Below are 27053 nucleotides of genomic sequence, written 5' to 3'. Positions count from 1 at the left end.
ACAAAAGCACCATGAGGCTCAGCTAACCAACCCCAAATAGCTAGCCATCAAAGCAAACAGCATGTGAACCAACTATCTGGCAAAACTTTTGAGGAACTGGTCTGTCCCTAGGGACGCAGGACGGGTTTGTGCACAGCTGGTGTCCAAGACAGAGGCTAGATTCAGGGTGAACAGCATTATCAATAACTAGCGCAACCAGCTGGACTGTTAGCACTGGGCCAAAGTCCTCAGCCCCCCTACTCAGGATTTAGCCACTCTTTCCTCAGCAAAGTCTGCTGAAGAGACCCCAGGATGTAACCAATCAATTATTTATCGTTGTTGTGGCCAATCACTGAAACGGTCCATTTGGAGAATGACTTCCAGTGCTTCCTTGAGGAAATCTTTAACAAGACTGGTTTTAGAATCAGAGAAATGTGGGGCTGGAAGGGACCTCGAAAGGTCGTCTAGTCCAGTGGCTCTCAACCAGGGGCACGTGTACCCCTGGGGGTACACAGAGGTCTTCCAGGGGGTACATCAACTCATCTAGATAGCCTGTTGGAAAACTGGGCAACTAAGTCAAAAGCACTAGCGAAGTCAGGACAAACTAAAATTTCCTACAGACAGTGACTTGTTTATACTGCTCTATAGACTGTTCACTGAAATGTAAGTACAATATTTATATTCCAATCGATTTATTTTATGATTATATGGTAGAAATGAGAAAGTAAGCACTTTCTCAGAAACAGCGTGCTGTGACACTTTTGTATTTTTATGTCTGTTTGTGTAAGCAAGTAGTTTTTAAGTGAGGTGTAACTTGGGGGTACACAAGACAACTGAGACTCCTGAAAGGGGTTCAGTAGTCTGGAAAGGTTGAGAGCCACTGGTCTAGTCCAGCCCCCTGCACTGAGACAGGACCAAATAACCTAGACCATCCCTCACAAGTGTTTGTCCAACCTGTTCTTAAAAAAACTCTGATGGGGAATCCCACAATCTCCCTACGTCACCTATTCCATAGCTTAACTCTCCTTGGAGTTAGAAAGTTTTTCCTGATATCTAACCTACATGTCCCTGGCTGCAAACGAAGCCAATTCCTTCTTGTCCTACCTTCAGTGGACATGGAGAACAGCTGATCGCTGTCCTGAGTATAACAGCCCTGAACATATTGGAAAACTGTTATCAGGTTCCCCCCTCAGTCTTCTCTTCTCTAGACTAAACATGCCCCGTTCTCCACCTCTTCTCTGGAGAATTGCAGTCGGACCCGGCCCAGTACCAAACCACGAGCTAGAAACACAAATCAGATCTTAGCGTGAAGGGAGTGAACCTCCATTCCCTGGCCTGTGCATTGCTCCTCTCCCGGCCGTACTGCTCGGCGTGCCGGTCATTCAAACTCCTGCCAGGGAAGGCACGTTTTGGACCCTGCACACAGTCCCGCAGTGGATTGAGCCGTCAGGTTTGTAGCTCCTTAGAGCCAGGGAAAGTGACCCTGACCAATACACAGTCATGCACATCAGCTCTCCTCACGCCTCTGGCCTTATCAGCACCTCCGCTGCCCCACCCCCTTCCCAGCTAGCACCACCCATGCCCGGGAAGGGGGCAGGATCGCAGTGAAGGCTGCCCAAAGAGGGCAAACTGGGTGCATGATAGAAGCAAGGAACGGGCGCCAGGCTGTGGCTGATTCATTCAGGTTAGGGACTGTTCTGTCGATGCCACCCAGAGTCTGGGTCTTTCTCAGCTTCCCCTACGGCATGTTTTATTATGAGGAGAACGGGGGGGACTTCCCAAAGCCCAGAGCAGCACCTTAGCCAGTGCAGATGTACCATTTAGACTCAGTCTTCAGCCTTGTCCACACAAACCGAAACGTTACCCCAGAGGAAATCAAACCGATTTAGCTAACCTAGGGCAAACTCCTTGGGGACACGCTTCTATCAGTTTGAAAATGGCTCTACCGGTTTAGCTGGTGCTTGTGTAAATTTATCAACACAAATTCAATGGATATAAGCCAGCTTTACGTCAATTTAAGAGCATCTGTAACCCACACTCCTCCTGGGTGTGGTGCTCGGTCCCCTCTAATGGCACCGAGACCACTTAGAGATGAAAGAGTCTGCTGCTGCCTTAGCTAAGGGCCATGGGACTTTTAACTCTTGCAGTAGAGGCTCATGCATTAGCTCCAGAGGTCCCAGGTTCGATCCTGCCCACCAACGACCGGGGTCTGTCGATGTTACACATTCACACACAAAGTCACACCTGTTGAAGAAAACGAGTTCGGATTCGTCCATTTAATGAAACTGGTGCCGGGTGTGTTTGTATGTGTGCTCACCTACACGTACCAGGCCTTAACAATGGAGCAGGAAATACTGTCAGGAGCAAGCTTTCTTGTGCCGTTCCAGCTGCTCCCCGGGATCAGCCAGGCTGGGGGCGAGCCCGTGGAACAGTCCACTGGAGTGGGTCAGGGATGCTGCTGCTGGTCTCAGAGGCACAGCAAAACAAGCAAGCGACTCAGGTTCCATTCCTGTCTCAGGTGACGATTCAGATCAGTTTCTTGTTTTATCCAAGGCCTTTGGGGAAGGGCCTCTTGTCATTTTGCTATTTGGCCATCCAGCACCCAGCGTGGAGGCCTTCAGGCCCATCTACACAATGTAAATTATGAGTTCTGAGGGAGCCTTCGAAGGAAAATTAAATCTCATTTTCTGAAGAGCCCTTTTGCCCATGTGGCTTGGCTCCCCCCTGAGAGCAGCACGCTTCCCGGCGCACTCGGCTCCTTTGTTGCTGTGGAGATGTGCAAACATGGGAAATGCATCACGCGGTGGAGAGAGCCGGCCGAAGTCCACAGCTTAAGCAGAATCCGAGAGGCAACAGAGGCAGAGAGAGGCGACGTGATGTACCCAGCATTCAGCCACCTGGGGGCAGAGCTGGGATTAAAACCAAAGAGCTCCCCCCCGGCCCCCACGTCATACTCCCCGATACGGATGTTGCTTTAGCACTCCGATATCATTGAAGACAGAGACAGAAAAACCTCAGCCCAAGAAGCACAGCTGCCTACCTGTTTGTCTGCTTACCGAGCTCTCGCTGCTGCTGCATCTGAGTAGCCTCCCAATCCCGATCAGATTGCACCTTCTTGGCACCCTGTCAGGAGGGGGGGGGGAAGGCGTTTTCCCCATTGTGCAGATGGTGAACCAAGGCACAGGGAAGACTCGCCCAGATTCACGCAGGGAGGCTGAGCCGGGAATCGAACCCACATCACGGGTCCCAGCCCAGCGCTTTAACCACGAGACCCCATGTCATTCCATGCTACCGGCAATGCATGGGTGTATGGGTGTGTGTACAGATGTGTGTATTGCTATGAAACCAGGCAGGCGGTTCTGCTCTCCCTGATTTTCCAGGGCCTCACCTGCACAGCACATTACCACACAAACCTTTTCTCCTTCCTATGGGCCCACCTACCCCCCTCACCCTTTCCCTCCTCACCCTGTCTCCAGTTCCATCTCAAGCCCCTCTCCCCGGTACCCTTTCCTGCTTCAATTTGCTCCCATATTTTACCACTGAGCCTGCTGTCACTCACATAACCTTGCCTGTTTAGTAATTTGTGGCAATAAAGTGTCACTGTAGGGAAAAAATACAGCATCCCAGTGGCGTATAAATCTCCAGTCCATAAATTGCACAGTCCCGGCACGTGCCCCTCCCCTCTCTTTTTATGTAAGTGTAACCATCTAGGAAGAAAAGGAGCCATGCTGGTGTGTGATCTTACAGGAGAGCGGCGTCCTAGCCGCCTTCGTTAGGGACCCTGACGAGTGCAGAGTGGCTGGCGTGTGCTCTGGAGCCATGGGGCCTCGGCAGAGGCAGCCAGTAATCAAGAGATTCTTACTAATGAAGAAATGAGTTGCTGAGACGCACTAGTGACTATTCCAGGCTCCCTCCCCGCCACCCTGTATCGGCCTCACTACACCAGGCTGCAAAGCAAACACAATCCAGGGATGGATTAAGCAATCCAGGGTCCCACGGGCAGCATGATGTGGACCCCCCTTCCTCTGCCCCTGCCCCCACTTGGAGAGGCCCCTCCCCAACCGGAGAGGCAGGGATAGCAGCATGGGGCCCCCTTGGGAGTAACATGGGCCCCCCCCCCGATTCAGAGAGTCCAGGGGAGGAGCAGGGTGGCTCCCCAGCACGTACCCCAACAATCATGGTTTATTTGCTGAACGCGTGGGACTCAGTGCACCTTTCTCCTCCGTCACACACTAAATCCTCTACCAGGATGCTGCTGGCACGGGCTCCCCAGAGAAGTGGGCCCTGGAGCTTGCACCCAATTGACACATCTGGGGCAACTCCCATGTCCAATCTACTGTCACAGGCTCTGTGCAGACTCAGGCAGATACCCCTGCATTGGTTACATTCAAGTCACATTTTCAAGGTTTCTTTGCAAGCATGTGGGCTAGAAACTGTCTTTTAGTGGGAGCGGAGATTCCGGTGTAATCACAGGAGCTGGGTCCGCAGGCACTGGCCTATGGCTTCGCCTGCCCCTGTCAGTAACAGCAGTAAGGGGCAGACCCCACCCACCCTTCTCCCCCGTTCCTTCTCGGATTGCAAAGGGCTCTGCCCAAAGCACAGAGCAGTCCAATGCTGCTGCCAGCGGAGGGGGCAAGGCTGGGGACCCTGCATTGAAGCAGGGGGAGGAGGGAGTGGTGCAAACCCTTGCAGAGCCAAACCCAAGGAGAGCCACCGGTGCCGAGGGAATGTGGGGGCGCGCCAGGTCTGATCCACCCGCCGTTCCCCAGCCCATGCTGGGGGAGGAACACGCAGCACTGCATTGCCAGCACACGTTGTCCCCAGCTGCAGGAGCTAGGAATGGGAAAGGAGGGTCTTGGGGCATCCAGATGTGGAGTGGGGCCAGGAGAGAGAGCGCTCCCCGATCGATCCCCATCCCGCCTAGAGCGCTCAGTCCGAGTCACCGGGAGGACCTGGCTGCTGGAAAGGAGAGAAAGGGAGCGAGAAGAGAGGGAGGCTGGCACGGAGAGCGTGAGAGGAGCTCTGTCTGTTGGAGGCACACGGCTACGGCATGGCGGCCCTCGAGAAACGGCCTGGCCCCAGGCTGGCACCTTCTTGCTGGGGTCTGGACTGCTCTTTGCCAGACATGGGAGAATGACACTCTTGCTGAAGGATGCTACTTTTACCAGAAAAATACTGTTTGCAATAGGAGATCCAGCATCATCAGTAAGGGTTCTACCACACGGCAGGTCTCAGCATTCTCCGGGGACATGCGTTACTCCGTGGCTATTGCTCACAGACATTCCCCTATCAATTTTCAAACTATCAATACCAGTAAGAAATACAGTCATCTCTTTCATGTCTACTGGACAAGAGGAATGGTTTGTCTGACGCGCTCAGACATAGCTACTGCTAGGAAAAACCCATGAGCCACAAAAGCAATCTAGGCTACGGACTATCCATATGCACCCACCAAGCAGTGCATCCTACCTTGCTTGCTTTCTTCTTCTTTATAGCCAGCAGTATCTAGTGTCATTTTGCTGCTATCCTTCTGGCTGTCTGCACGCTTGCAATTTGTTTCGTGTACACAAACACACACAATCTCAGGATAAGAGCACCAACACGTACCCATCATGCAGAAAGCTAGGGGGTCCTATATCAAAGTTCTGTCCCTGTTCTGGTGTCCGCACTGAAATCCCGAACATTGCTTATGACTATAAATACACTTGTGAAATTTCATAGCCCGTCTAAAGCCCATACGTGGTTTTATCAAGAATGCATTTGCTTCTAGTCTCGCCCACTCGTCAACGGGAAACACGGGCAACAGCTAACAACTCCCTGGAGAGGGACAAAACCCAAACAAATGGAGAGTGAAGGATGTTTGGAATGTTCTGCATGAGCATTAAAAACACCGTCAGGAAGAGACGCGTCCCCCCACGGGCTCAGGAATGGTGTGCGACATGGGGAGAAATACGTAAGACAGGCATGAAAATGAACATGCTGCCAATAGAGATGAAACCCATCAAACAAGCCGCTAACCACCAAACCAGACAAGTGCAAATGACCTCCTATCTTCCCCCCTTCCCATGTGCCATCCGCAAGTGAGAACAGACAGCGCCGGCCATTCAAAGCCGCGCAACGTCGCACAGGCTGCAGAGCAGAACAGCAGCATATGGACAGCTGCCCCAAGTCACACACGCTCTGGGATGATGCCGTGTGATGTGCCACCAAGGCTGAATGAGGCAACAGCCATTCACGGGAGCAGCTAGGGGGCAAGGAAAACAACAGAGCATAAGCCACCCCAACTCTCATACATGAGACAGGACAGGAGGAGAGATTCTTCTTTGGCTTCTGCACCCCCATCCCCAGTTCCCTGTAGAAACACGGGCTCAGTCTCCCCTCCCTTACACTGGTCTCTATCACTCGACCCAAGCGAGGACTTCAGCAATTTCCTGCAGAACAGGCCCGGAACGGAACTAACCCCTTTCACTTTTTAGCCTCTCCACCATCCCTCACTGCTCCCCAGGGGGAAAATAATGCTTGCACCCACAATTGCAGGCACACTGAGGATCCCGACTGAGCTGATTTCCCAGAGTGGCTCCAAGCAGCCAGCTGTTTTGCCCTCCCGGCGCTAGTTCTAACCCCCAAGGGCGCCACTGGGTTTGGGTGGGAAGGTCTGTACCCAGAGCATGCTGCGTCCAGTGCAGCACAGCATAGTAAAGCATGGGACAAGCATGGCACAGGCATGCAGATCATCAAGCCATTGAAACCCGCCTGCCTGAGGGCTCAGCTTAACACTCCGGCCCCATGGAGAGTGCTAGGAAACGCATTTAAGACCCCGGAGAGACATTAGATGATGACTTTGTCCACGGGCTCATTTGTCCGTTCAAAGACTGGCGCAAGGAAGTGTGGTCCAGGGTTGAGGGGGCTAGTCTAGGACACCTGGGTTCAATCCTTGGCTCAGCCACTGACTTCCTGTGTGACCTGGGACATATCATTTAAATCGACCCCATGGCTCATTTCCCCACCTGTAAAATGGGGAGAGGACCGTACCTCCCTGGAGAGGGTAGAGAGGCTAGAAACTATAAGGACCGTGAGGCACTCAGATACCGTGGTGCTTAGCGCAATGTACGTACCCAGAGAGAATACCTGTTGTGGCTGTGAAGTCCTGAGTGGCCACTGGTGTGTAGCATCGTGATCAATACAAGGTTATTCAGAGGTCCCAAGGCCAGAAGGGACCATTGTGATCCGCTAGTCGGACCCCCTGCAGAGCGCAGGCCAGAGACCTGCCCCACCATAATTCCCAGAGCAGGGAATTTAGCAAAACATCCAACTTTGATTTACAAAATGGTGAGCGATGGAGAATCCTCCATGCCCCTTGGTTAATTGCTCCAGTGGTTAGTTCCCCTCACTCCTCTGTTCTTCTCCACCTTGGGTAAGTGGGTAATTCAAGTGCTGCTGAACCCCTTGGTATTGACACAGATGCAACATGTAATTCCAGGTCGCTACTGCCTTGCAGAGTAATGAAGATCCTTTCCAAGGTGACCACTCCCTGAGACTACTTTTCATTTGCACCTCGCACTTCAGGGTCTGCTAGCTACCAGGCAGGCTCCAACCCAGGCAAACTGAACTGCAGTGTGCATAGGAGAGGGGGGAAGACTGTGGGGACTGGTCCTCCTGCCAGGCGGGCATCTTCCCTCAAAGAGTGCGGCAGGGCTAATCCGGGGTGCCGTTTATCACAATTCATACAGAAGCTCCTCTCCCACACACAGGCAGATGCAGGAGAGGTGGAAGCACCTGTAATTGGGACCAGCCCCGTGCAAAATTCATTCCAGGTAATGAAACAAATGATCCCCAGACGGATGGATTTGCAGCTCCCCCTTTCCTTGACCTATTGCTGTTTGGCTTAGACAGCTCAACGTGGTCTTATCAGCAGATCAGCTTGCAGCTGCGGCGCTCTGCCAGCCTCCCTTGTTCCAGAGCACTGGGTAATATATATATATTTTTAATATTTATGGGCCAGATCACATGCCTTATGAAGCCAGACCTAAATCATTCCTCCACCCGCCCGCACCTTCAAGATCCTGTGGAATGTGTCTGCCATTAAACACACAATTAGCCTGCATTTACAAATCTGCAAAAGGCTCTGGCCAGCCATTCATCGCTCACCAGTGGGGATTTTAATCCTCCCACCAGCTGAGTCCATCTTGTTCACCGTCTAATTAGCCACAGGCAAGCCAATTCCATCGGAACCGGCTGCAGGGCCACGAGCCACCACAGTACTACAGCCTCGTCCTTGGAGAGAGGGAGACGGGCTGGGGTCTTTGGACCTGACCGAAGTCGAGCTCCCTTTGCAACAAGAAAATGTCTGAGTCCTGCCAGCTCTGGGAAACAGGCAGGCCAGCTGCTGCATGCCCTCAATTTCCCTTGACCTTGGTGAGAGGTCCTGCTGACGCTGCGGGGGCCGAAGTGGGAAGACGGGGACATCCCTCCCCTCCTTAGAGCCCCGCAGACCCAGAACTGTGCAGAGGAGAACACGCTTCTTGAGGGCAGTGAGAGCCATGCGGCATCCCCTCTCCCCCAGCCACGTGGCCTTTGGGAGGGAGAAGCCAGCCCAGGGGCAGGTCAAGCCAGAACTGTTTGACGCTGCTGATGTCAGATTGTTTCCCGACGTTTGCACCCTGAGCGTTCCACCCTCTGTGCCGATTGACTGCTTGCCTCAACCCTCACCCACGCCCCACCTTCCACCTAGCCAATTCCCGGCTAGCGTAACCCCATGGAGAGGATTTCAATCACAAAACAAATGCGGAACTGACATGCCATTTGCCCCCATTGTAAATTGGTCCCTCTGCTCGTGCGGCAGACCCCTCCCCTCCATCTTTTGTCTATTTACATTGCAAGCTCTTTGGAGCAGGGACTGTCTCTTGCTTTATGGGCTGTCCAGCACCTTGCACAATGGGGCCTGATTCTGCACTGCCATAATCCACAGATAAAGCCCCCCAACACCTGGCGAGCCTGGAGCTTTCAGACCCTGCTCTTGCAAGCTGCTGGGCAGCGCCAACGCCAAGGAGTTGGTCGAATGCGGCCAGCTGACGTCAACAGGAGCTGACCACACTCAGCACCCTTTGCGGGAGGTGCTCTGCTCCTGGCAGGATCGGATCCCAGTTTCTCTGGTTGGCATACATGTTCTGCACGCATCCCACTTCTCCCACTAAATGAGCATGCAGCCAACAGGCTAGAAGAATACCAGCCCAGCAGGGATTAACAGAAAGGCCCAGATGGAATGTGTCCAATGCTGACGCAGGCCTCAGGAATGATACCACCTTGGAGGGAATCACTCCACAACCAGGGCTGGATCGGTGTTTTGATGCTGTATGACTGCACCAGGAAAGGGATAGGATCAAAACAGATCGGGGTGCGTCGGGTATCCCGGATGGAGAGCCAGGAGCACCACTGCTCAGAACCACCACTAACCCAGGCCCCTCTCCCTGCTGCCTGGCTCGGGTGATTCTAAAAGCAATGTGACAGAGCCGGATTCCTACTCCTCCACTGCTGAGCATCAGTGAGTGCCAGGGGATGTATCATTCAGCAAAGCCAAGGAGAGAACAAGCAGTGTTTAACCATTAGCATGTGTGTAAGGAGACCCTTAATAAACTATTTTCCCTCGTTCCTGTCTGCCTTGCTCCGGGCCACTAATCCAATTGAGCAGAGCTCTGCGCTTGTAACAAAGCTGTGATACATTTGTCAGATCCCTGACTAGACCCATGGCTAATTTTACAACACTAATTTATCTTAGCATATTAGATCGCTTTAATTTCGTCCTCCCGGATCCCATTACCACCGCCGTACCTTGTAGCCAATGTGTACCGGGAATTGCTGTTATTAGCAACGCACTCCACTGGAGATGCCCCGCAAATAACGGGAGCAACAAGCAATCCAGCCATCAGGCCAGCATGCACTGAATCAGAAAGGGAAGCAGGCCAGCCCGCCAGGAAAAGGAGGCGGCAGAAAGAGGAGGAAAAGGTGGCACCTGGACATAGACAAATGGGACGAAATAAAGGCTCAGGGTCAAACTCTACTTTTGGTGACGCTGGAGTAAATCTGGACCGTCTCCGCCGGCAGCAAGGGGGCCACGTTAATGTAAACGTGGAGCCACTCTAATGCTTGCAACTGGGAAAGCCGGGGTGTAAATGCAGAGCGACTCCCCCGTGTTATGCAAACAATGGCAAGTCCAATTTGGAAAGTCATCCTGCCCTGCAGTCTAGGGACAGATACATATTTTTTAAATGCAGCCACCCAGAACTATTAACGACCTCACTGCTTCTGACGGGGTTCCAAATTCAGTTCAAGGAGTTCTCCCCTGCGTTAGTCAGAACAGTCCCAGAACACCTCTGGGCAACCTCATTCTACCCGTCCAGACTGTGATGACCCGTTCCTGTGTCACTACACAACATCTGCACATGGTGACAACAGTCTTGGATCGCAACGCTGAGAAGGAGACAATTCGATCTAGGGAGAGAAGGGCCAGCTGCTCCCCACAACAGGCTGTGTCAGGGAGGCAGAATGCAATTTCTTATGTGCTGAACACTGGCCAGAGCAGTAGGTGGAACCTGCCTGCCAAGGCTAGAGGTGATACTCAGCCAGCGAAAGCCATCAGGAGTTGGGCTTTTCATCAAAGATGGCGCAGCATCCCTTGCACTGGTTCGGGACTGACTGAGACACCTGCCTGTTTGAAATAAACAGAACAGGAAAGCAAAGTTGGAGAGTCTCCCAAAAAAATGCTGACCCTGCTCAGCTTAAGAACTAACGTTGACGCTGCTTATCCAAGAATCAAGCCCAAGTCCTGCTGGCAGGAAACCTTCCTCCAGAGACCCCTGCCGTGGGCACTCTGAGATCTGCACTTTGGTGTGTCGCCCACCTGAAGCCGGATGTCTCTTCCCACGAAGCTAAATAACTCAACAAACGGCAAAAGCACGGTCTAAAAGCTCCAAATAAATAACAAGTCAGCACCTGCCTCCTTGGCAGTCAGCATCAGGAGGAGACGCCTGGAGGTGCGGGACACGGCACACTAGATTCCGAGCTCCTGGACCGCTCAGTGATGCACATTCTGGCAGTGATGCTCAAAGTGAAACAAATGGGTCTGTGACTAAACAACCTCTTACCTTTCCACCGGTCTGAATTCCCAGGGGCGTCCCCGATTTCTCATCAAATTCCTCAGGATTCCTCCACACGCTGCACTTGACCCTGGTGGGGTAGAACTGGGATTTCCTTTGAAAAGGAAAGAGAAAACTACTGTCAGAGATTGGCACTTCTACTTTGTCACCACCATTTTTCCAGGTGGGATTTCCCATGCTCACTCCTCTGGGTGGGGACCCGCTTCTGGCTGAGACTTGGTAGCTGATGGCCAGACCAGCTTGCGCAGCTCATCTAGGTAAAAAATAATTCTCATAGGATTGTTGCTGCCCCACCGCAAAATGTGTGTTAAATTTCATTAGTTCAACGTATACATAAAACGTACGCATACGACGACACATAAAAGGACTGCAGTGGGGGAGGTGTCCGTTTGCCCTGGCCTGGTCTTTGATCCGATTTAAAGAAATAATATGAACCAAACAGAACCAGCAACAACACCCCTCAGCCAGAATAAAAACGCCGAATGCAAAGAAATGACAAGCCACATCCCCTTAGGTCTTATCATACCCAAGGCTCCCATCCTGCATGTGCTAAACTTTACCTGCCGTGGTTACATCCCACGGACTTCAGCGGGACTGCTGAGAGCTTGGCCAGCCTGTGAGCACACGTACAACCACATGCCATTTGCCAGAGAAGCACCTAAGATTGTAAACAGAGTCAGGACTGGTTCTTTGTTTCTCATTTGTACAGGACTCAGGGCAACGGGGTCCCAAATCCAAATCAGGGCCTTAAGTCATTAGGGTAACAAATGAGGAGCATAAAGGATAGCCCCAAACTTACTACTGGCATTTAATGGATCGGTCACACAAGACAGTTTGGGTGAATATTCAGGCTCATTGGCTTTCCTTGGTGCTTTTTTAATGCTTTGCATTAGGGGATATTCTGTGCACAGCACATTTAGATGCTTTGCAATAGGCCAGTGGCTTTCAACCTTTTTTCATTTGTGGACTGCGAAAATATTTTGACTGGAGGTGCAGACCCCTTTGGAAATCTTAGACATAGTTCGCGTTGAAAATCAGCACAATAGGCATCTCTGCCTCGTTTTATCACCCACACCTCACACCGTCGGTGCTGCAAAAGGACTTTCCCGGGAGCAGCAGCAACTTTAGGAAACGTTCGTGTCCCATCTGCATTTAGGGGACAACCCCAAAGCCCTGGGAAATCGACAGAAGACTTTCTGTTGACTTCAACGGGCCATGGCAAGGGTTAAAAAGCCCAACCCCAAAGGCCTGTAAACGATAAATAAATAAGTGAAACCTCATTGGGCATCTGTGCGGCTGATTGAGAAACTCTCATTTGCAAAGCGCTGGGAAATAATTAAAAAGTTTTCCCGGAGCCTAAGGAGGGAAGCGGCCCGTTTGTCACGCCAGCAGCGCGTGGCACGCTGCAATTTATCACGCCTGTCAGGTATCAGGCGCTGAAATATTTAACTCCGTCAGCCCCGAGCCGAGCCTGCGCCGCGCCCCATCACTCACAGCAGACTCTGCCGGACATATGGGAGCCACTGATCAAGGGAACTGGCAATGATGGACGGAGATGACGGAGGGCTCCCCCGCCCTTCGCCAGCTCAGCTGAGAGGCCGACGGGACTGTTTTACAGCTCTGAATTGCAGATGAAATACACAGACAAGGCCAGGTTGGAACTGAATCACAGCGCCAATTCGTCACCACGTGTCAGAGAGCAGTTGGTGCTGCCTAGGGTGATGGCGGGAGGGAAATGGGAGAGAGATCATGGATGGATGAGGAAATTCTTAGTTGGTTCCTCAGATCCATCCACAAAGATGCAGCTCCCAAGGGGTAAGCAAGGAGCACATGACGCAGGACACTAAGGGGGAGCTTTAGCCAGGACCCTGACCAAGACAGACCCCTAGGGAGACACCCAGAGCCAGAAGAAGAAAGATATCAAGGCGTCATGTTAGAGCAGTGTGGTCCGGGGACAGGGCACTGGGCTGGGAGTCAAGGCAGCTGAGATCCATTCCTGGCTCTGCCACTCAGTGCCCTCGGCCTCAGTTTCCCCTCCTGCCCTCTGTCTCTCTTGTCTGGTTAGACTGTAAGGTCCCCAGGGCAAGGGCTGTCTCTCCCCAGGTGAGTATGTTGCACCCAGCACAATGTGGCTTAGATCTGAGCTGGGGCCTCTACCTGCCACTGTAATACAAAGAATTAACACTAACCAGGTATTACCTGGCTAAACCCCAGGGACACAGCAAGACGACAAGATAAACCCCAGGGAAGTTTCCATGAGCCAGAAGAGGGACAGATGCCTCTGGTTCAACCTGGACCTGGGGCAGGATAGATTCCTGGAGTGCAAGTGAGGAGATTGATTATTTACCGGGCACCCTCAACGCTCTTGGCCCCGTACAGTTATAAAGACAGTCCCCGGCTGCAGAGCTGACAAGTTTAGCTGGACCAGTCCCAACATCAGAATAAGATAGATGAGGATTAAGACAGTAGCCGGACCCACAGGGCACCACGGGACCAACCCAAGGAGTGCACACCCGGCGTTTAGAGCAGGCGTTTGTCCCTGGGTACAGAGGTGGAACACCCACCTCCCCTAGAGAGGGTCACTGCTGCCTCACCATGGGGCCACAGACTAGATCGGGGTGGGCAAACTTTTTGGCCCGAGGGCCACATCGGGATTGTGAAACTGTATGGAGGGCCGGGTAGGGAAGGCTGTGCCTCCCCAAACAGCCTGGCCCACGCCCCCTATCCACCCCCTCTCACTTCCCGCGCCCCTCAGAACCCCTGACCCTTCCAACCCCCCCCCCCCGCTCCTTGTACCCTGACCACTCCCTCCCGGGACTCCCCTTCCCTAAAGCCCCCCTGGGATTCCACCCCCTATCCAACTCCCCCTGCTCCCTGTCCCCTGACTGCCCCGACCCCTATCCACAAACCTGCCCCCTGACAGGCCCCCCCGGGACTCCCATGCCTATCTAACCCCCCCTGTTCCCAGTGGCCTGACCGCCCCCGCAGAACCTCCGCCCCCTGTCCCCTGACTGCCCCCCGGGGCCCCTTGCCCCTGATCCAACCCCCCCGCTCCCCGCCCCCTTACCATGCTGCTCAGAGCAGCAGAAGCTCGCAGCCCCGCCGCCTGGCAGGAGTGGCCGACCAAAACACTGCCCGCGTGGTGCGCTGAGGCTGCGGGAAGGGGGACAGCGGGGGAGGGGCCGGGGGCTAGTGTCCCCGTCCGAGAGCTCAGGGGCCGGGCAGGACAGTCCCGCGGGCCTTAGTTTGCCCACCTCTGGACTCGATGACCTCTTGAGCGCTCTTCTTCCCCTCCATTGCTATAGTTGCAGGAAAAGAGGGAGGCCCATTGGCAAGTGACAAGACGGGGGAGAAGTTGCACTCAGGCTGTCCCGTGGATAAATAGAAGACTCCAGTCTCCAGGGACTGCCAAATCTAGGACCCTTCACCAGCAAGAAACCCACTTTTTGTGATTCTTGGGGGGAAACCAAGCACACACACACACACACACACACCTGTATTGTGGGTATTTCCCTGGCAACAGGAAGGAAACCATAAGAATGGCCACACTGGATCAGACCAAAGGTCCACCTAGCCCAGTATCCTGTCTTTCGACAGTGACCAATGCCAGGTGCCCCAGAGAGAATGAACAGAACAGGGAATCATCAAGTGATCCATCCCTGGTTGCCCATTCCCAGCTTCTAGCAAACAGAGGCTAGGACACCATCCCTGCCCATCCTGGCTAATAGCCATTGATGGACCTATCCTCCATGAATTTATCTAGTAGTTCTTTGAACCCTTTTATAGTCTTGGCCTTCACAACATCCTGTGGCAAGGAGTTCCAAAGGTTGACTGTGCACTGTGTGAAGATATACTTCCTTTTGTTTGTTTTATACCTGCTGCCTATTAATTGCATTTGGTGTCCCCTAGTTCTTGTGCAATGAGAAGGAGTAAACAACACTTCCTTATTGACTTTCTCCACATCAGTCATGATTTTACAGACCCCAATCATATCCCCCCCTCCCCCCCCATCATCTTTTCTCCAAGCTGAAAAGTCTCAATTTTATTAATCTCTTCTCATACGGAAGCCATCCCATACCCCTAATCATTTTTGTTGCCCTTTTCTGAACCTTTTCCAGTTCCAATATATATTTTTTGAGATGGAGCGAACACATCTGCATGCAGTATTCAAGGTGTGCGCGTACCATGGATTTATACAGAGGCAATATGATATTTTCTGACTTATTATCTCTCCCTTTCTTAATAATTCTCGACATTCTGTTCACCTTTTTGATGGCCGCTGCACATTGAGTGGATGTTTTCAGAGAACTATCCACAATGACTCCCGGATCTCTTTCTTGAGTGGTAACAGCTAATTTAGACCCCATCATTTTATATGTAGAGTTGGGATTATATTTTCCAATGTGCATTACTTTGCATTTATCAACACTGAATTTCATCTGCCATTTTGTTGCCCAGTCACCTAGTTTTGGGAAATCCCCTTTGTAACTCTTCGCAGTCTGCCTGGGACTTGACTACCTTGAGTAGTTTTGTACCATCTGCAAATTTTGCCACCTCACTGTTTACCCCTTTTTCCAGACCATTTCTGAACATGTTGAACAGGACTGGTCCCAGCACGGACCCCTGGGGGACACCACTATTTACCTCTCTCCATTCTGAAAGCCATGAGGTGCCTGCGACACTTACAATGCAGACCACTGAGTAATTCTGTAAACAGGCCCCGGCTTTGTAAAACCCTGAACGAGGACCCAGAATCTTTTGCAATTTGTGGACAATTTCAGGGGGAAATTCTAGATTGACAGGATCCAACTGGGCTCGCTTTAAACCAGAGGCATTTAGCTAGGATCCCACCAGGAGCTCCATATGCACTGAATGTAACATACCACCCACCCACCCGGCTACCCTTGATGAACCCTGGGAACTCACACTATCACAGGACGACTAAGCAGTACACCAAGCTGTGGCCTCCAACACACACAGATCTCAGAGGCAAAAGCTAAGTTGCACACACACCATGACGGACCAGAACTCCCGGTCTCTAACTACAGAAATGCAGTCCTCTTCCAAAGAAAACACCATCCATCTCCTCTTCTCAGGCCTCCAGTCACCACCCTGTTCAGCCAGCAGAGGGTGCTGGCTCACACCCACACACAACATAGACAGCACCGAGGTATATCTGAGCAGTCCTGATTCATTTTCCATAGACCACAGCAACCAGCACTCCCAGAAACTATGGGGCCTGCTTCTCGTCTCAGCGATCCTGGTGGAGATCAGGAGAAATCCCCTTGAAGGCCATGGAGTTCCACTAGTGTAAGCGAGAGGAGAACTACACCCTGGGGCTTACATGAGAAGCTCGGTCCAGTATAGGGCTGGAATGTGTATTTAATATTTATTTTAATATATACGTGCACGTAGATGTTGAATCCCTGCGCTGTGTGAAACTAATCTCAACCCTTTAAACCATGGCACACAAAACACATGCACAGACACAGACTTTTCAGATTTGGGCCAAATTTAGGTGGATTTTCATAGGGACAGCAAAAGGCCCATCCCTGACTCCCGCGAGACACCCCACTGCTAAATAGCACGGCCTTGTTCCAAAGGGAAACAGTTGTAAGAATCATAGGTCTGGAAGGGACCGTGAGAGGCCCTCTAGTCCAGTACCCTGCACTCATGGCAGGATTAAGTATTATCTAGACCGTCCCTGACAGGTGTTTGTCTGGGCAAAATAACGTATTCTTTTCACTAACTTCATCCTGAGAAAGTTAAACTGGTTTTGCTGAACTATTCCAGAACATTTCATGCTGAAGCAGACACCCTAAATGGGAAATTTCAGCCCTAATGGTTAAAGTTGGTAGTGAAAAATCACTGAAAATAGTCTAATCAACTGTGGTGGGCAACCTTGATTACAGGCATCACACCTATAATAAGTTACACACCCACTTATTGACCAAAAGAAATCATTTTCCCTGCCTAAAGCCAGTTGCTCTAGAAAAGCTGACCTCACTGGTACCAAGAAATGCAGAGGCAATAAATCCACAGGGCCCTACAGCAATGCTGTGATGTATTCGCTAGCTGGTGATTTTGGTCTTCTCCATTTGCGGGTGCACAACCTGAAACCCCCCGGGAAGGGGCTAGAATTCTTCAAGATAGGTGCTCAGCACTGTCTGAAATTCAGGCCCCATGGAGACGAGGCAATCCGGGAGCAGAGTCGCCCCAAATCAATTTGGAAATGTAGGAGTTGGTTCTAAAGCACTCCCACTGGTCAGGTGTTGGGGGTGCTGCCTTGTGGTGGAGTGATCAGCTCTAGAATGGAAGCAAAGAAAAAACACCGTTGCCTCGGTAGCCGTCAGGACAGCATGGCATTTTTATTTGTCTCTGCCTTCGCTCCCATAAATAAAATGACAGGAACTTTATTTATTAGCTTAGAAAGGCTGAGAGATGAAAAAGCAGCTGAATGGGGGAAGCCAAGTGAAGACCAAGGAAGATTTTCAACCTGGGGAACAAGAGAAACGAAGCCCTGCTCTGTCAGCGGACAAAATCGGAACCCCTGCGGCAGGCCGCATCGACGAATGGGACGGGGCTCAGGACCTGCGACCAGCACGGCATGTCTTCAGCTCTCCCAGCAGCTTGCGGCTGGGGTTCTGCGGTGGGCCACGAGTCAATGGGGACATGCTGTACTTTGTCGGCAGGCCTGATGGGCTGAAATCACGAGTGCAGGGGAGCCACTGTGGAGTGAAGAAAGGGCCCCGTTCTTCGTCTGAATCGATGTGAAGGGGTGGGGAGGGGCTGTTTAGCAACCAGGCTGAAGGATCTTGCAGAGCAGCAGCATTTCAGCCTGGCTCTGAACAAGAGCTCAAGAAATCGCCCAGCAAAGCAGCACAGACAAAAGCCCCGTCTATTGCAGGTCTGAATTCTGGCAGTAACCCCAGCCGGAGAGGGCCTCCCACTCAGCAAGGGTGTCCCCCAGATTTTTTGCATGGTGAGCACCATCAATCCCTGTGGAGCCATCCATGCTGCAGCCACTAGCCCCAGTGCCTCGCTCGCCACGCGCCACTCTCAGCCCCTGCGCCTTCCAGCCCGGCCTGCCCAGGTGCAGCATCGCTCCCCATCCCTGAGAGGAGAGGCAGGCTGCTGGAAGCAAGGTGAGGCCGGGCAGGGCCCCAGGGGGAGCCCTGGGGTAGGAGCTGGCCCCACAGCAGCAGCGAGGAGGAGCCATGTTGAACACCCCAGTGCCCACTCAGGTTTGGCCCTGCGGCCTCCATCGTGATGGGGGACCCGCAGGCCCGAAATTGAGCAAATGGCACTGTGACCTGATGCCCAGGGGTCAGAGCATCGCTCAGCTTTGGCCCCGCAGCCCCCCCTTCATGAGGGAGGGGCTATGGGGCAGCTTCCTCTCTTCGCCCCAGCCCCTGGTCTGCACTGTGCGTAACCTGCGTGTGGCTGTGGGCACCGCACCCACTTACGGGCAATTGGGTGCCCGGCCGGTGTATTGCAGCCAATGAAAAGGGAAACCTCTTCTCAGCGTCTCCTCCCACGTCCACGGGTGTAAATCAGGAGTAACTCCAGTGGGGTCCAGGAGTTAACGCCGGTGTACAGGAATCGGGGCCTGCATTTCAACACCTCTCCCTGTGGCCAAAGAGAGAAGAGTGGTCGTGCCCACGTGAACCGCTGGGCTCAGAAACCGACCTCGGATAAATCTGAGCCCTCTGCAGTTTGACTGAAGCCAGTGCAGGGGCAGAAGGAGCAGCAAAATGCACTGATGACGCAATTCACTGCGAGTTATTCGCCTGGTTCTTGTGCTTGATGGGGCAACACCCCCATTGGCTCCCCTACGGACACCTCACCCTGCTGAGAACCAGGCTACTTATTTAGAGGCTGACAGACAGGGCATGGCTTGCATCCAGCTAGCACAGGTCACAATAGCAGAAAAGATAGCACAGCCCAGGACGTACCCAGAGCCCGGGCCAGACTTGTGCTCTTTGCACTGCTCACCGGCGGAATCCAGGCTAACTCGCACAGCGTGTACAGACCCACAGAGTCGCCCGCGTGACATTAGCTGTCAGCGCTTCGGGGCAGGGGTTGCATGTGTCGTGCGGGGCACCGGATACACGACTTTAAGTGAGGAATCCTGCTGGGCCGGCTTTGCAGAAATCAGGGCTAGTTTCCCAATCCCCACAGGAGAAGTGAGAAACACCAGTGCACCCAGCAGAGATGGCGACAGCTGCATTCCCGGGGTGGGTTAAAGCATCTTTAGCTGGGCTGCCGTGTGCTGAACAATACTGTCTGCCAAACACTCATCTCCTTGGCTGGAGAAGGCGGAGAATCTGGAAACGACAATTCAATGCATCTGCTTTGCTGAGAGCTTCTCTGCAGGCAGGTGTGGAAAGAGATGGGCGGATCTCACCCAGACCCTGACATGTAGGGTTTTCTCAGATCTTAGCGTAAACCACCGACTATCCCCCCCAGCAAAGACTCCATGCTACTCAGGTGTGCAGCTGCATCACGCATGCCCCGCCCTAACCACCACACTGATGTTGTGGAAACAGGGCTCATGCACGGGCTGAAGGTGGGACAGTGAAGTTCAGAGACAGGCAGTGCCATCATGTGGCTCCTGACCGCTGCAGTAATGGGCAGGCCACCTGCCATCCATCAGCAAGCCTTCATTCCCTGCCCCACTGAAAGCCTCAGCCACCAGGCATGCAGGAAAACACACTAGAAAAGCCACCACAGCCAGGCAGCCTGCGCCAGGCCCAGGGAGATGAGCTAATGGTGACCTAATGGGTCTCTTCCATCATTCTCATCTGTGGTCCCATGACTCAGGATCATGCTGATCAATACGAGGCCATTTGTCAGTGAGACCAGCATCATCCCCAGCTGATTTCAGACGAGACATCTGGCCCTGACTCAGCCAGCGTGATGTCGCTCCTGCAGGGTCCGTGCACAAGCCCAGAGGTGGTGCAGAAGATTGAGGGGCATTGCCATTTGCTCCTGGCCGAGAAGGCAGAAGATAGACCCATCTGCTTGGTGGGTGTCCCTGGGGACAATGCCAAGCGGGGATCCTAGCAGCGTGTCCAGAGCACGCTGCAGAAGCTCCACTGAGGCCAGGAGTGTCAGCTGGGAGGACGCCAGTACTCAGTGGTTAAAGCAACTGAAACAGGACGAGGAGCTGTCACCGTCCCAGACTCCCAGCCGAGGAGAAAGGAGAGCTATGCTGGAGCCTTGTTCAGCCAATCTCGGGAGAGGAAGACGAGCTGCCCTCCTCCCCCTCCGTACTTTAACCTGGTCAGTACCCAAGCAGACAATGCCTCCAACGCGCTCTCTCAGGATCTCCGGTCCATCTCTCCAGCCAGGGGATTCTCACAGGTGGTATCTGGACCCCCTCCCCAGCCAGGGACACACTGTACCTGAATTCTGGCCTAGCTGTAGGCAGTGGGGGTAGTTACGATTCTATCCTGGTCTAACCAGTGCCTCCGTGAAGAGGTATCAGGGCGCTCTCCCTCCATCCTGAGAGGTGGACCAGCCAGGTGTCTGCCTGGGACACCCAAGGGTGCGATTCCTGGACAGCTAAAGGTGCAAGCCAGGGCCGATTGTCACTGCCTCCCCATAGGTACTGTTCACCACAGCCAACTCCTTGAGGCTCTCCCATAGCTCTGCTCGGAAAGGGGAAGGCCCAGCTACTGGGACACAGTGCTCAGTAGACAGGCAGGGTGACCTAGTGGTTAGAATGCTCGCTCGGGACACAGGAGACCCGGGTTCAGCTCCTTGCTTTGCCACAGACCCCCGGTCACCTTGGGCAAGTCACTCAGACCTTGCCACACCCTGGTGGCATGCGCCACCCTGAGGTCCGTGCCCGGGTGCCTCACGCATTGTATGGGGAGAGTCAGGCACCAACTGCAGAAACTTTGGAGCCTGCGAGATTGGCTGGCAGCTCAGCAGTGGTTTTGTGAATGCCAATGGTACCTAAATGCTAGACGCAGGTGCCCCAGAGAGGCATTTAGGCCCCTAAGTCTCTTTGTGAATCTAGCCCGGCATCTCTGTGCTTCGGTTCCCCATCTGTGCAATGGGAGTAGCAGCCCTGCCTTGTCTCACAGGGGCGTGGCAAGGATAGATATATTAATGATCGTGAAGTGCTCATGGCAGCAACCGGGATGTAGGCTGCCATGCCTAGTGGTTAGAGCAGGAGTTGGTAGCCAGGAATCGGACCCAAGGGTCAAAGCCAAAGCTAGAGGCCACGTGTCAGAGCCGAAGTCAGGAATCAGAGCAGAGGATTGGGACCAGGTTACCTGGCATAAGGAAGGGCTGGGGGCAAGGCTGGGGTGGGTCTGGAACAAGGTTGCAAACAAGCAGGCACACGAGCTATCACAGCTGTAGGCAAAATGTTTTCAGAAGCCACTGAATTGCTGCTGGGTTTAAGGGCCAGTCTGCCGATTCTTTCCACAAGTCAGGCCACGCAGCCAAGCAGGCAGCTTGTTACAGGCCAGCTGCGCTTGTTAGGTTGTCTGGAGACTGGCTCTGCAGCAGGCCCTGATTCCTGACCCTGCAGATGCTATGGTGACAGGTGCCACAGAAGTACCTCTTTTTGTATGAGTTCATAGAATCACAGAAGATCAGGGTTGGAAGGGACCTCAGGACGTCATCTAGTCCAACCCCCTGCTCAAAGCAGGGCCAACCCCAACTAAATCATCCCAGCCAGGGCTTTGTCAAGCCAGGCCTTAAAAACCTCTAAGGATGGAGATTCCTCCACCTTCCTAGGGAACCCATTCCAGTGCTTCACCACCCTCCTAGTGAAATAGTGTTTCCTAATTTCCAACCTTTCCAACCTCCCCCACTGCAACTTGAGACCATTGCTCCTCGTTCTGTCATCTGCCACCACTGAGCCAGCTGAGCTCCATCCTCTTTGGAACGCCCCTTCAGGTAGCTGAAAGCAGCTATCAAATCCTCCCTCACTCGTCTCTTCTGCAGACTAAATAAGCCCAGTTCCCTCAGCCTCTACTCATAAGTCATGTGCCCCAGCCCCCTGATCATTTCCGTTGCCCTCTGCTGGACTCTCTCCAATTTGTCCACATTCTTTCTGTAGTGGGGGGCCCAAATCTGGACGCAATACTCCAGAAGTGGCCTCACCAGTGCCGAATAGAGGGGAATAATCACTTCCTCGATCTGCTGGCAATGCTCCTACTAATGCAGCCCAATATGCCGTTAGCCTTCTTGGCAACAAGGGCCCACTGCTGACTCATATCCAGCTTCTCGTCCACTGTAATCCCCAGGTTCTTTTCTGCAGAACGGCTGCTTAGCCATTCGGACCCTAGTCTTTAGCGGTGCATGGGATTCTTCTGTCCTAAGTGCAGGACTCTGCACTGGTCCTTGTTGAACCTCATCAGATTTCTTTTGGCCCAATCCTCCAATTTGTCTAGGTCACTCTGGACCCTATTCCTACCCTCCAGCATGTCTACCCGTCCCCTCAGCTTACAGTCATCTGTGAATTTGCTGAGGGTGTAGATCCATCCTATCATCCAAATCATTAATGAAGATGTTGAACAAAACCAGCCCCAGGACCGACCCTTGGGGCACTCTGCTTGATACCAGCTGCCAACTAGACATGGAGCCATTGATCACCACCCGCTGAGCCCAACAATCTAGCCAGCTTTCTATCCATCTTATAGTCCATTCATCCAGCCCATACTTCTTTAACTTGCTGGCAAGAATACTGTAGGAGACCATATCAAAAGCTTTGCTAAAGTCAAGGAACAATACATCCACTGCTTTCCCCATATCCACAAAGCCAGTTATCTTATCTTAGAAGGCAATCAGGTTGGTCAGGCCTGACTTGCCCTTCGTGAATCCATGTTGACTGTTCCTGATCACCTTCCTTTCCTCCAAGTGCTTCAAAATGGATTCCTTGAGGACCTGCTCCATGATTTTTCCAGGGACTGAGGTGAGGCTGACCACTCTGTAGTTCACTGGATTCTCCTTTTTCCCTTTTTTAAAAGGTGGGCACTATATTTGCCTCTTTCTAATCGTCCAGGACCTCCCACGATCGCCATGAGTTTTCAAAGATAACGGCCAATGGCTCTGCAATCACATCCGCCAACTACCTCAGTACCCTCGGATGCATTGCGGAGTTGAGTAGAACTTACAGCAAAATTAGAAGAGGAACAGAGACCGCCCTATGCAAAGGGGGGAACTTGCAGAGAGCAGATGTGGGAGAGTTACAGGAAAGAACAAATGGAATGGAAAGTAAATTGGGTGAGCGTACTTACCCACACCTAATACAAGAACAAGGGGCCAGTCAAAGAAAATGAAAGGTGGCACATTTAAAACTGATTAAAAAAAAAATTCCGTTAAGGTACACCGCTCGCCCGAGGAACTCACTGCCACTAGCTATCATTAGAACGAAGTGCTGGGGGGGATTCATAAAAGGAGTCAGAGTCTATATGGATTATGAGAGCATCTCCAGATCCATAGGACAGGATGTACAAATTTTTCTGACCCAGAACTGTGAACAGTTTCTTGCGGAAAGTTAAAAACCTGTTTTCTTTATATTTCCCATGAAAAAAGTCAACACCCTGAAAAAAATGTTTAAGACAGACCACAAAACAAGAGAGTTTTCTGTCAAAAAATGTTGGATGGGGAAATGTTGCCTCACATAAATAAAGGATATAAACCCCCCTGTTTCAGAGTCTGAGAACTGAGCGGCATTGTAGCCAACATTCCCCTCCAGATATTTTGATTTCAGTAACATGTGACATTCTCATAAGAAAACTAAGGAACTGTGGTCTACAGGAAATTACAGTAAGGTGGGTGCATAACTGGTTGGAAGACTGTACTCAAAGAGTAGTTAGCAACCGTTCACTGTCAAACTGGAGGGCATATCTAATGGGGACCCGCAGGGGTCAGCCCTGAATCCATTCCTATTCAATATTTGCATTAATGACTTGGATAATGGCATGGAGAGTACGCTTATAGAATTAATGGAGGACACCAAGCTGGGAGGGGTTGCAAAAACTTTGGAAGACAGGATTAGAATTCAAAATGACATTGACACATTGGAGAATTGGTCTGATATCAACAAGATGGAATTCAGTATAGACAAGGGCAAAGTACTACACTTCGGAAGGAACAACCAGAATGCACTGCACAGTGGGGAATAACTGGCTGGGTGGTAGCCCTGCTGAAAAGGATCTGGGAGTTATAGTTAGGACCCTACCAAATTTACGGTCATGAAGTCTGGTCTTTTGTGTGCTTTTATCCTAGACGATGCAGATTTCACGGGGGGGGAGACCAGCGTTTCTCAAATTGGGGGTCCAGCCCCAAATGGGAGTTGTGGGGGGAGGGAGGGTCACCTGGTTATTTTAGGGGGGTTGTGGTATTCAGAGCTGGGCAGCCGGAGAGCGGCGGCTGCTGGCTGGGCGCCCAGCTCTGAAGGCAGAGCCCCGCCAGCAGCCGCGCAGAACTAAGGGTGACCACACCATGCCACCCGTCCTTCTCCGCTGCTGCCTTCAGGGCCGGGCGGCCGGAGCGCGGCAGCTGCTGACGGAGGGCCCCGCTCGGCAGGCAGCAGCGCAGAAGTGAGGGTGGCGACACCCTACCTGGCATCCTTCCTTCGGCGCTGCTGCTGGCGGGGCTCCGCCTTCAGAGCTGGGCTCCCGGCCAGCAGCCCCCGCTCGCCAGCCCCCCAGCTCTGAAGGCAGCTGCGCCGCCAGCAGAAGTGCCGAAGGAAGGGTCGCAGTACCCCCCCCCCACAATAACCTTGTAACCCCCACACACACACACACACACCCACACCCACAACTTCTTTTTGGGCCAGGACCCCGACAATCACCACACCGAGACATTTCAGATTTAAATAGCTGAAATCATGAAATTTAAGATTTTTTAAATCCTATGATCATGAAATTGACCAAACTGGACCGTGTATTTGGTAGGGCCCTAGTTATAGTGGATCGCAAACTGAATACGAGTCAACAATGTGATGCAGATGCAAAAAACGCTACTATCCTTCTGAGGTGTATTAAGAGCAGTCTTGTATGTCGGACACGGGAGGCAACTCTCTGGCTCTACTTCACACTGGAATATGTGTCCAGTTTGAGGTGCCACACTTCTGGAAAGCCGTGGGCAAATTGGAAACAGCGCAGAGGAGAGCAATCAGAATGATCAAAGATTCAGAAGACCTGGCCTGTAAGAAAAGGTTACAAAAACTGGGCATGTTTTGTGTTGAGAAAAGCAGACTGATGGTGGGAACCTGCTAACAGTCTTCCAATATGTTCAGGGCTGTTATGAAGAGGACAGTGATCAATCGTTTTCCGTGTCCACTGAAGGCAGGACAAGAAGGAATGGGCTTAATCTGAAGAAAGGGAGAGTTAGAAAGATTTTCCTAATCTCTAACCTAATGCTCAGGGTAGCTAAGCCCTGAAACAGGTTTCTGAGGAAGGTTGTGAACTCCTCAGCATTGGAGGTTTTTAAGACTAGGCTGGACAAACACCTCTCCGGGCTGGTCTAGGCTTACTTGGTCATGCCTTAGCACGGGGGGCTGGACTAAATGACCTCGTGAGGTCCCTTCCAGCCCTACATTTCTAGAATAGGTCATTCTTTAACTGTCCACTGCAGGGATCATGCAGCTTCACCTGAAGAAACTGGAGGCCACTAATGGAGACATAATACCAGACTAGATGGACCCCTGGGCTGATCTGCTCTGGCAGTCCTCCTGTCCTCTCCCATCGCCACCCAGTGTGTTTGCACCTGTCTCACCATGAGTAGAAATCCCTCCTGTAACTGCTCTGCCTTCTTTTGATCCTTTGCCTCCTAAGCTGGCGTGCCAAACTCACTGCCATTAAAAGCCTCCAACTCCGTAATGACAACGGGGGCTAAAGACGAACATCACCTCCTCGTCTCTGCAGATTCAGTGTGGGCACAAACCTGCTGATCCCAAATGAAAAGTGAGGAAACTGGAAACACACCCACAGAACCAGCGACTTTTCCAGCTAAACTAGAAGGTGGTTGGATCCGGAGGCGGTGTGGGGGGGGGGGAAACAAACCCAGTGGCATTGATCCTCCTCCTCTCCAGTTACCATCTGTATCTGATAATGGTATTGATCGGGAAGTTCTGGATGCTTCATTTCCTTGGCCACCCCCAGTGTATCTGTCAGCTGTTACCGAAGTAGAATCTGTTGAGGATCCTTTGGTGACGGCTGTTGCAGAAGCACACGCACCGACGCCGGGAAATACAGAACTGTGTTAAAACCAGTTTTTAAACCCTTCTATCCTATTCAGGCCAGGAAGCTGGTTATTTGCATGGATTTACTCTGGGTGCTCCAATGTTTAGCTAGTGAGCCGGCTAATCTGTGTGCAGGGAAATCCCTGGAGGCTCAGGGTCTAGGCAATCTACATCATTCATCATTTACATTAGCTATTGTCTTAATCCTCTTTAAACTGCTGTATAATATATAAGGGGAATGGATGTTCTGCAAGGGCTAAAACTCACATGCTGGAGCTAATCGGCTTGAGCGCATGCTAGAATGGCTGATACAACAATGTCATGGAAGAAAAGAGAACGTATTGAACCTCCCAGAGCGGATTTGTCTCCCTTTTTCTCTAGGACATTTCGAAGGCACCTGTCGCCCTGGTATGTAGCTTAAGGGCATAGCTACACAGCAGCTGTGAGGTGTAATTCCCGGCTCGGGCACCAGCTCTGCTGGAGAGAGCATGCTAACAAGGAGCAGCGTTGCCACTCGGGGCAGCCAGCCAAGCACACACCTAGGACCCCAGCGGGGGCTGTTGTGGATGGCTGGCCTGAGCCACCGTGGCCACGCTCTTTTCAGCATGCTAGCTCCCGTGCTGGGAAACGCACCTCCCAGCTGCCGAACAGACGTACCCTGAGTCTCTCTCGATGGAAAAACATACCATGCTCCCCCCGCCCCCTCA

The 27053-nt window shown here is 52.3% G+C and overlaps 1 protein-coding gene across 1 annotated transcript in view; it reads right to left on the bottom strand.

The window, feature by feature from the left end:
- The window catches only part of CNTFR (ciliary neurotrophic factor receptor), a 427487-nt gene that overhangs the window by 363296 nt on the left and 37138 nt on the right, over positions 1-27053 (bottom strand). Inside the window, 1 exon segment of the mRNA XM_077818087.1 lies at positions 11121-11226. Coding sequence (XP_077674213.1) covers positions 11121-11226 — 106 coding nt within the window.

The sequence above is a fragment of the Eretmochelys imbricata genome, chromosome 5 (genome assembly GCF_965152235.1).
Source record: "Eretmochelys imbricata isolate rEreImb1 chromosome 5, rEreImb1.hap1, whole genome shotgun sequence".
Classification (NCBI taxonomy): Eukaryota; Metazoa; Chordata; order Testudines; family Cheloniidae; genus Eretmochelys; species Eretmochelys imbricata.
The sequence above is the reverse complement of the archived record's forward strand: the minus strand, read 5'-3'. Positions and strand labels throughout refer to the sequence as shown.